At 48.5% G+C, this 11,243-nt stretch overlaps 1 protein-coding gene across 1 annotated transcript; it reads left to right on the top strand.

Annotated features, from left to right (window-relative positions):
• The first annotated feature begins 2,109 nt into the window (after positions 1-2,109).
• Positions 2,110-8,981, top strand: gal3st4 (galactose-3-O-sulfotransferase 4). Its single transcript, XM_056575779.1, is given in 6 exon segments — positions 2,110-2,827; positions 3,498-3,532; positions 3,535-3,613; positions 5,989-6,289; positions 7,494-8,295; positions 8,298-8,981. Coding segments are annotated over 6 exon segments (1,566 nt in total). The 5' UTR covers positions 2,110-2,804; the 3' UTR covers positions 8,624-8,981.
• The last annotated feature ends 2,262 nt before the right edge of the window (positions 8,982-11,243 follow it).

Raw genomic sequence — 11,243 nt, 5'->3', positions numbered from 1 at the left:
CCTCTGCGTTGGCTAGCCAAGTGCTAATTAGTCACACAAAGGCAGCTAGGCTGAATGAGCGGAGTGAATTGAGGAGACTCTATTGGGGGGAAACGGAATGTTGGCAGGCAGTTGAAATATCGGATTGCGTCAATCTTTGACAACACTTCTTCTTCTTCCCCCGACGGGGAATGTTGTCTGGTCTTCGTGTAGTTGAGCGGTTAAATGGCAATGAACGCATTAAAAACAAAGAAAGATTGTTGGCCGGGCTCAGTGCGATGCACTGTGTGCGACCACATGAGCTTTCGCCGTTTGACCTTCTGAAAGAGCGGCGAGTAAGGGTTGGAATGTGGTGTGTTCCTCCCGACCAGATCACCACCACATGACCTGTGTTTTTTTTTTTTCCCTGGGACCGGATCTCAACTTGCCCCTGGATTCATCCTCCAATTGGCCACATGTGCATTTCACCGCCCTTCCAGCTGTCATCGGAACCGCATGAGACGCCATTTTGTTTTTTTCACTCTTCTCCCCTTTGATTGTTAATCAAGTGGTAGCGCGACCGAGCGTGTACGACCCAACCACTGAGCACTGAGCGTCATTTGTGGGACTTCATCGTCGCTACTGAACAAGGGGGGGGGGGCGAACAAAAGACTTAACTATCAGAAGGGGTTTGAGAGGAGTGACTAGGGACCGGTCAAGCAGGGAGGTGGTGGTGGTGGTGTTGAGGGTGTGTGTGTGTGGGGGGGGGTAGTTAATCTGAGCAGCTGGCCGACTGGCAGGGGGAGGGGAGCCAGGTGGCTTAGCCTTGTCTTAAGAGCCCGCGTTCGTTAAGACGCTTCGGTGCTAAATATAGTCTGGTGTGAGTACCTTGCGTGCTGCATCAGAGACAATGGCTGCGTCTCCTCCAGGTGACTCACAACAGACAATTAGCCACCTCGGTGATTTTGCCTGTTTATAAATCACAACCCATGCATTTTCCTATGTCGAGAGACGTGTGCGTGTGCGCTGTGCGTGTGCGTGTGTGTGTGCGTGTGCTTGTGCGTGTGCGTGTGTGTGTGTGTGTGGGGTAGAGGAACCAGGTGATTTGCATAGCAGACGCTATCTCGGAACAACGCCGACAGCGGGCCGTGACAAGGCTTAACGGTGCTGCTGCTGTTGGTTTTGACGGAGGGCTGTTGACAGCGGGCCGGCCAATAGGAGGCCTGCAGGGGCAAGGCGTGAGGAAGGCAAGGATTCAAGAAAATATTCAAATGAAAAATCGTCGATGACAAAAGATGAGCCTGTTTACAAACAAGTCTAGATTTACACAAAGCGAGACATTGTTTTGCTTTTTGGCTAAACTTGAATATGAAACATATTTGAAAGACCCATTAGATGACTAATTAACTAATAAAGAAAGTAAAATGTTGAATGATAGCTGTGACTCATTAAAATTACATGGTTAAATAGAACATATATTCATTTGTGTATATTTAATATAGGAAAATTGTATTCCATAGGAAGGTTCAGGTGTCAGTTTGAACATTGACAGATGAGTTGTATGCCAACCGTTCTTGTTAAATGTTAAATGAGGCTTTGGGGTGAAAACATCAAAGTGGAACTGGTTCTACTCCATGAACACAGCTGTTGACCTGAATAAATAATCGTTTATGTTTGCTGATTTGAAGTTGTTGCTTTGACGTGCTAAACCATTAGCCCTGTACACAGTCAAGCTTTTGTTGTTTGATTTTAGGTGTAATCCAACCACCATCTACCAATCATTTTTGGTGACTATGTTGCAGAATGTTACAGAAGTCACCCTGCTTCACTCGCCACAATTTCTGAGAAAGACATTTTCTTATGGGTCATGAACCTAATTTGTGAGAAACACAGCCTACTTCTGCCTCTGTTTGAATATAAAAAGGTCTACTTATTCCTTCCTACTTTGTTAAAATTAAGGGGTTAAGGTGAAAACTAGGAGCAATTGGTATTAGCTGTAATAAAGTGGGGGAAAAGCTTGGTCTAAACTTGACCCTTATTAGGCAGGGTAGGCCTAATTGAGCCGTTACATGAACCTAAAACAATTAAGGATTGTTGTTATATAACCTCGCAGGGTTATACACCACAACACTAGCCATGTGAATGGCCCACTTGTGTTCTCCCACAAGGCCTTTGTTGTGGGGGGCTATATGTGAAAGATGCACCACCGCACAACCGTTTTCACATTCTGTCCTCCGAAAATGTACACTCCAGCCTGTCAATTGCAACGGTTATTTTTAATACCTGGATAACACGGATAAAACATTTTAATTAGCTCTCATATCTATTTTTCAAAACATCCCCTGCTCGTCTCGACGCAAGCGCACAATAAGCAGCGCACAAGCAAATCAGCCACAGGCTAGACGGCTGACGTCAGAGCGCGACTGAACGCAGAGCCCGCGTGCAATCCCAGCTTTTTTCCCCCCTTTTCCCCCTCTAGCGTCCGACGTCCCGTGCACAATGAATACGCTCGTGCTCAGCGATGCGTCTTGAATATAGACTCAGCAGCAGCAGAGTCTATATATATACCTACATTTGCTCGAGGAGCTGCGTTTGAGCCTGCGAGGGAGCGTTGTAGAGAGAGAGAGGGAGGGAGGGTGTGGAGGGGAGAAAACACGGCCATTCCCATCCCTTCTCGCGATATGGGAATGTAGTCCGGTGCCTTTATAACGTCGGCGGATTCTGTGCCTCATAAAGAGACCTTCCGAGATGCACCGTGGGCTCATCGCTGCCGCCGCCAACCGCAGCAGCAGCAGCAGCCCTACAAGGAGGAGCCCCGTATCTGATTGCGGACCGGTTCCGCCGCTATGGTGTTCAGACGGAGAACAAGGTAGGCGAGGAAAATAAGATCCGTCCCCCATCCGATCCCATGCTCAAGGCGTTTGTTCCTTTCAAAACGGTGCCGTTCTTGAACCGTGGCGTCGGGACACAAGGGGGGATATGTCACGTAGAATCGGGACGTTTTCGGAACAGTGATTTCAGGCCGTCGATTTGGGGAGAGGATTCGAGCGAAAACTATTTGTGTGTGTGTGTGTGTGCGCGTGTGTGTGTGTGAGTGATAAATAGGCAATTGTTCTTCTCTGCGGGTTTAATATCGCTCCCGCCCACAGATATAAGGGAAGGTACGCAGCCACACGGGTGGAATAGCTTCTGAAGACGTGAACCTAGTTGTTTACCAAGGGAATCAGAGGTGGACACCTCACTGCCACTCTCACGTCAGAATGACATGGGGAAGCGTTTCGATTCTGAGAGAACTTCCTTTTCTATTGATGTGGTTTTGCATAGACCTTTGTCCCTTTTTGTATGTTTTTCTGTCTGGCTGTCTGTCTGTCTCCTTTTTTCAACCATCGATTCATACAAAGCTATAAGAAAACCTTCTTTTGTTTTTCTTTTGTTCTTTTTTAAATGGATTTCTATTCTATTGTACAGACACATGCTAATAAATGGCTGCTCCTCTTTCCTCCACCCTCCCCCTGTTCGTGGCACATCTGCCCTGCCAGGAGGATGTGCGGGCTGGGCTGCTACCGGCCAGGGCCCTGTGGCTGTGGAAAGCCCTCCTGGTGTTTGTTGCCATCGCCTTCGCCGGGCAACTCATGGGTCTCATTTTCAACAAGAGGTAAGAGAAACATGCACACACTCGCGCACACATGTATATGAACAAGCACACACAACCACGCATATGAACATGCTTGCACACGTGCACATAGCAACATTCATACCCACGCATATGAACATGCATACACATGCACACGCATACACACACGCATAAGAACATGCACACACACACATGCACACACGCATATGAACATGCATGCACGCACGCATGCATACATGCACATATGAACATGCATGCACACATATATACACACCCACACTCTGACTCCAACACACATAAGAAATAACATCTTTGAAAAATTAGTGGTGTCAAATGTCCTGAACAATTTATCGCTGGATATTGGCACGAGTCTGTTGAGTTCTTCAGGCTTAATATCCAAATAACCTGCGACTTGTACAGTGCATCACGACGGTGTGATGCCGGCAAACATTTCTCTCCATTTAACATGTTTTATTCATGCGGCGTGTTTAATGCAGCGGGTACTTTAGGCCATGTCTGTGTTCACTTCAAACCATCGCCAGTATATAAAGGCAATGGAACGACTCCCTTTGCACGTATCACCATGACAACCTTTTGCCCGGCTGCACCAAGCCACGCAGCGCTTCTCCGTCGCAATTACGCTCCCAATCCATCATCAATCTCACTTTCAGCGCGTGATTAAGGCTGGCTTTTAGAGCCTGCCATTAACGAGGACTTTCCTAATGAACCAGACAGAGTTTGAGTGACCCTAAATCCAGCAAAATGTAAAACTGCTGTTCTGTAAAACGGGTTCAAACCCCCCCACCACTAACCGCCTTGCACTGACGCAAACCAGAGTCCAGAGTTATGTTTAGAATCGATCTGCTTTCTAGAAAAAGATCCCAGTGAGTGGCATGCACTGTGTTCTGTGTATTGGTAGGTTTTCTTAAACATTCCACCAAACCAGTTCTTTGCAGATTCATTCCAAGTTAAACAGCAAACTGCATCAACATACTTCTTGCATGAGGTGGTCGATTGGACCTAGTTTAAGTTCTTATCATCTTCGAGGAGGTATACAACTAAAAGCTTTGCTACGGCGGAACTCGTCGCTTCGACGTAACCCCCGATAAGATAAGGATTGTATTGTTTCTGTAAACAAAAACTGAACAATTTATATAGAGGCTGTTAAAGTGGGTAAAACAAAACAGTGAGATAAGGAAGGAAAAGCCTTTTCATTAATTTCAATTTGCCATGCAGCTTCTATAGAAGACTTGCATGTTTAGCTTTCCATCCAGGGTTGTTTTTTTTCCCCCCTGAAAATGCAATTGAATACGTGCAATCCAGATTTTGAACCAGATGTTGCCAGGATGGCCCATTGTTCTTCAGTGTAGAGACCCGCCTTCGCGGGGTCCATAGGAATGTCTTATGTGCACATTGCTCCAGGGGGCTGTGAGCCTCTATTGGGGCATGGCTCTCGATCACGGTTTGGATGACCGAGACTTTGGATTCCAAAGCCACACCTTCCTCTGACTAATGATTCATCGGACTGCGTCCCCTGGGTTCCCGTACTCCTCCTCCTTTTGTTCGCCTCGTTGTTTCTCTGCTTTTCTGTCGACTCGCACTCTTCTCCTCTTTCTCTCTCTCTCTCTCTCTCTCTCTCTCTCTCTCTCTCTCTCTCTCTCTCTCTCTCTCTCTCTCTCTCTCTCTCTCTCTCTCTCTCTCTCTCGCTTTCTCACTGGCTTCTCTCCCTCCCTCCCTCCACTTCCACGTGTCTAGCCCCTTCCCCCATTATATTCTCTTTTCTTGCCCTTTCTTCTTTTATCCCCCACTCTCCCTTACTCTCCCGCTCACTCGGAACACACACACAGACATGGACAGACACACACTCTGGGTTCCCCTGTAAACATCTGGGAGCTTTCTCTTCACTGAGGCTCCCCAGATTTAGTTTTCCTTTTTTTTTTCCCTCCTGCACCAGTCTGAGAGCTAGGCTCCGACGGTCTGGAGAGACTGGGGTTAATCATGTGTGCACGCGTAAACACCAGCTCACATTCAACGTGACCTATCTAAATCGCCGGCCAGATGTCAAAGCAAAGTGTAACTTTGTTACCGTGTGTGTGAAAGTAACAACGCTTTGGGGGGATTCGTACCGCTGTGATTATTTAGTGTAACCAAAGGCTTTGAATAGGTTCAGCAAGTTGCAGGAAATGTTGCTTAGTTGACCAGGGTTTGCATGTGCCGTGATTCACCGAGGCTCTCGCTCTGTCTGTTGTTTACTCTTGACCACGGAGGTTTGTGTATATTTATATACATGTACCGACTCCCACTTTGCCACAGACGGGCTTGCCAAACCAAGTGGATCACAGTGTCCTTGCGTCCGGGCTCACCGATTCGCTCTCTCCCTCCTCTCCCCCGTTCAGCAGCGTCCAGCCGGCTACGCGCCTGCTGTTCTACGCCTCCGACGTCCAGGGGCCCCCGTTGGGCTCCTGCCGGCCCCACACCCACCTCATGTTCCTGAAGACCCACAAGACGGCCAGCAGCACGGTCCTCAACATGCTCTACCGCTTCGGCGAGGAGCACGGCCTCCGCTTCGCCCTGCCGATGGGCTACCAGCTGGGGTACCCCCTGCTGTTCAACGCCCACCGGGTCAAAGGTTACCAGGGGCCCCGAGTCCTGGACTTCGACATCATGGGAAACCACATGAGGTTCAATAAGCCTGAGGTATGTTCCCCCGGATCAGAGGCAGAAGTGCCTTGGAAAAGAAAGTGTTTCATTCGTTTCCCCCACCCCCCTCATTTTTAGGGCTGGGTTGAAATTGCACATTACCTCAGTGAGATTGGCCTAGGGCAGTAATGATGACGACGCCCTCGGTGGTACGAAACTTTGTATTTTTATGAAACAAGTTAAACTGCATAGTGATACATTGCTGCATACTCATGTTTCTGAAATTGTAGGCATACATATCGAGGCGTATTGTTTTAAATCCCTGTTGATTCTTGTAGCAACTAAACACTCCACCTCCTAATGCCTTGTTCCGTCTGTTCTGTTTTGGTTTTTATGAATGCATGCACATGCAGGCCTACTGTCAAGGTCAGAGTGGTCGGCACACATGTTTTTATCTGACCAAGCAGTAGCTTTCACCCTGTGGTGGCTGAGCCAATAGAGCGAATGGCACGCTTGGCCCTGAACAGTTAAGCTTTACAAACAAGTGGGGATGGAGAACATGATTAGGTGCTCGGACAGGGTCATGGAAGATCAAACCTGGAGTCTGTAGCCTTGCAGAGACTGGGCTTTCCATCAGCAGAAACGCAGTGTTGCAGAGAAAGTAGCCCGATGGGGATACTTGTATTACGAAGCAGATACCACAGTGAAGTAAAAGTTTTTTTCTTTTTTTTGTTAAATGAGATGCTTAAAAGTAGGTGAATATACAGCCAGAGAAGTGCCTGACTCAGCAGTTTTAAGGAAACTCAAATATTTCAAATGTGTTTTGGTGTATTTACATATATTAGTAGCCAAGTTGACTTCCTACTCACCCACTTGTTATTAATAGAAGCATTTGAAAGTAATCAAATCAATATTCACAAGCTTCTTACAGGCTTCTTGCGAGCCAATTATTTAGCCTTTAAACATCTTGGTCAAAGAGATGGGACATAAAAGTATCTTTCCAGTTGAAAATCAATATTCAAATCCGAAGCAGCATAAATCTAGCCTGATCTCTGAAATCAATTCGCAAATGCATCTTAGTCTGGAAAGTCTCGGTGCATTAAGGATTTCCACGGGGCTTAATCAACGTGCTCGGAGAAATGCCTCGGGACGCAACGGGACGGAGCTACAATCAGAATAATCAGTCAGTTTGACGAAAAACCCATGCGGCCTGACTAACCGAGAGCCTTCCCCCCCCCCCCCACCCCCCCGTTTCCCTCAGGTAGAGAAGGTGATGCCTGAGGACACCTTCTACTTCTCCATCGTCCGGGACCCCGTGGCCCTGACGGAGTCCTCCTTCGCCTACTACAAGGAGGTGGCCCCGGCCTTCCGCAAGGCCAAGAGCCTGGGCGACTTCGCCGACAACCCCCGGCAGTACTACGATCCGCGCCTCCGCAACAACCACTACGCCCGCAACCTGCTGTGGTTCGACTTCGGCATGGACCACAACGCCAACTTCTCGGAGGGCCTGGCGCTGCGCGGCGAGGCCCTGGTGCGGCGGGCCTTCCGGCTCATCCTGGTGTCGGAGTACTACGACCAGTCCATGGTGCTGCTGCGGCACGCCCTCTGCTGGCCGCTGGACGCCGTGGTGTCCTTCAGCCTCAACGCCCGCCAGCAGAAGCCGCCGGGCGGGGCCGGGGGCGGCGGCGGCGGCGAGAGCTGGATGGACAAGGCGGCGGCGGCGGCGGTGGCGGCGGCGGTGGGCGTGCGGGGCGGGCGGCCGCCGATGCGGGCGCCGCCCGACCTGTCGCTGACGCCGGCGCAGCGCGAGAAGCTGCGGGAGTGGAACGCGCTGGACTGGCACCTGTACCAGGCCTTCAACCGCAGCTTCTGGGAGGACGTGCGGCGCTTCGGGCCGGAGCGCATGGACCAGGAGGTGGCGCTGCTGCGGGCGCGGCGGGACCAGCTGGCCCGCGTCTGCCTGCGCAACGGCGGGAGGCCCGTGGAGGCGCAGCGCATCAGGGACAAGGGCATCCGGCCCTTCCAGAGCGGCGTGGTGAAGATCCTGGGCTACGAGCTGCAGCCGGCCTGGACAACGGCACCACCGAGGCCTGCCTGCGCCTCATCCGGCCGGAGATCCAGTACAAGGACGTGCTGGACGCCAAGCAGTTCCCCCGGCCGCAGTTCGTCAAGGGGCCCCCGGGCCAGCGGCCCCGGGGCCCGGCGATGGCGGTCGGCGGGGGCTACGTGGGAGGGCGCCCCTTGTGGAACAGAGAGAGACTCCCCCAAGGAGCGGGAGAGGGGGCAGGGCCCCGGGGGGGTTGGACTATGGCGGCGGCGGAGAGGGAGTGGTTGGCGAGGCAAAACCAGACTTCGCTCCTACGAGCCGACGCCAAAGGGAGACTGAGATAGTGTGGGGGCGGGGGGGGGACCCCACGAGGCCCACGCTAGTTCAACTCCACCTTGTGCTGCTCTACCAGGACCTACCCTGCCGTACCTTACCGTATGCCTTTTAACTGGACCAACTGAAAAGGATTGCTTCTCCATTTGTTATATTTTAATGCGTTTGTCATTACGACGGGGGAAAGTTCCCGGTACGATTCCATTGCTGTGAAAGGGGTATGGCATTCCAGACTTCAGCAGACAGCTGATTTGTGTCATTTCCATGGTAGAGAATGTCTCATATTTCAAGTAGGTTTTTAAATTGGTCCCATTAACATCAACAAAATGTGAAATTGGAAAACCCAGACCAATTGTATTCTCTGTATTATTATTTGCTGTTCATTCGACTCACTCTGAGCCGAGTCTAATGAAACCTCAGAACAAATAGTTTCTTTATTTATTACAGTTATATGGCACAGTGTGAATCTTCAACCATCCAGTCGCTTTCACGCGATCGTTAATAGATAGTCCACGGCATGAAAAGGTGCAACAACAACAAAAAAGCATATCGATTTGGCTAAATGAAGCGGGAAACGCAACCCTTACTAATGACCAAGATCGAGACTGTTTGAATATCTTATACGGCTGTTCAAAAGAAAAGCGTTCAAGCTTTCATGTGCAACAGCCCGCTGCTGTTGGGACATGTTAGCGGGCCGTGCTGAGGTCAAATTTAGACGTGTGCTTGGCAACCCACGCTCATGGAGGACGGAGAGTGTTGGGATGTGGGAGAATAGATTGCGATTTCTGAAGAGGCCGCATGTCACATTAAAAAAAACAATTTTCTCGGCAAGCAAATGCGTTCTTGATGGGGAGGCGCCCGGGTATGTGGGAGACGGCGTGTGTGTGTTTTTGCAACAGGACTACACTGTGGATGAATTCCTTTTTATGTAATTATAATGATCCGTCCAACTATTTTCGAGGTAAACATAACAGGCAGTTTTTGCTGGGAGTTCCTAATTTTGGGGAATTGTTGGCTGTGGGTATCGGTTGCAGGGGAGACACGCTGTGTTATGAAACAGCTGGCCCTTGTTCTCCTGTGCATGTTATTTTGTACCTGTGCACACTTGCAAAAATCTCTCCTGCGTATTGGCTACCGCTCGTAGGCCTATCACATGGACGTGCATAAACTCGCACACAATGTGCAATAATGTGCGCACATTCATGCTAATGCCTCAACATTGACAGGCATGGCTTTTGATGTTGTTAAACCCAGTAGCTACTAACGCACCCTCCCACGACACTTTGCAACGCACACACCTCGCACGCTTTCTTTGTGTTACTCAGAACAAAATTGGGGGATACAACGGACTAAGCTGTCAACCAATGACCCTCAAATCTGGCAAAGACTGCTTCTGGCCAAAAGACACCCTATCTTCTTTCCTAAGCTAAATAGATAATGGTAAGATAGATAGTCTATACACTCCTTGTGAGAACACTGACCGTTATCTAAGGACAACTGCTGGTATTGCTTTGAAATTACATTTGCATTTCCATTTATCTTAATGTAACAACTTTTTTCCTTGTTTTAACTTATTCTGAAATGAACTAGTTGGAAATAAGTAATTGATGGTGACTATTGCTGTAGCTCTTCAATAACTATTGACTGATATATCTAATGAACAAGAAGAGTTTAATTGTAATGTGCTACACATATTACTGCCTAATTATTAGTTCAGGGTTCAAAAGGAACCCTGGATAGATTTGACTATTTGACAATTCAAATAAATTGTTTTCCATGTTAGAGCAGTTTGATTGAGCGGTAAATCCGGCAGGTAAAAAGACAAAATTGTTAGTGACTTTAGACCCTGCCTGATCATGTGACGATCGATGGGGAACGTCGTCATGTCCTCAGTGGTTTCATTTTACAGTCCATGGGGCGGTGTCAGGTTAGCTCAATGTTACCAGCCAGCCTCTCAGACTCGTGTTCTCAATCCACGCCCCAGTGACAAACAATGTGCGCGATTGTTGCTTTTTTTTCATTGGAACCTGGCTATGCTCTAGCCGAGTTTCGAATTGGCAGTTGTTACAGAAAAGCGACTCATTGTAGTTTGATGTCTTTTTTGGCTTCATTGGCTATCTTTGTCATTTAACGGATGGTCGGTTTGTAAGTTAGTCATAGTTGCCGCTTGTCAGAAAGGTAGCGACGACAGCAGCATGAACAGATTAAAGAAAGGTATAGGAACAGAAGGATCCTGAATATTGAGAAAGTAACCTGTTAACTGAAAACTTGTTCTGAACACATGGGATACGTTGCTGAATGATTGGCCCATTTCACTTGATCGCACAGGGTTTAGTCTTAGTTTGTGTGTTCAAGATCCCATTCATTCATCCTGGTTTTTTAACTTTGATTGTGGTACGACTTACAACACAAACATAATAATAATAATATAATAATAATAATATTCTAATGCTTTGCCTTTTTTGCTTACAATGCAGTGTTATTTGTATTGGAAGATGGACTCACGGTTAGCTCACGTTGATTGAATATTCAGGTTTCAGCCGTCTGTTTTTGACGGTGGTTTTTCTCTTATATTCTGGCTTAAGTCTCATTGCAGAGGCGACGTTCCTTTTAAGTCAGAATAAAACTGCT

The sequence above is a fragment of the Gadus chalcogrammus genome, chromosome 17, assembly GCF_026213295.1.
Source record: "Gadus chalcogrammus isolate NIFS_2021 chromosome 17, NIFS_Gcha_1.0, whole genome shotgun sequence".
Taxonomy (NCBI): Eukaryota; Metazoa; Chordata; class Actinopteri; order Gadiformes; family Gadidae; genus Gadus; species Gadus chalcogrammus.
The sequence above is the reverse complement of the archived record's forward strand: the minus strand, read 5'-3'. Positions and strand labels throughout refer to the sequence as shown.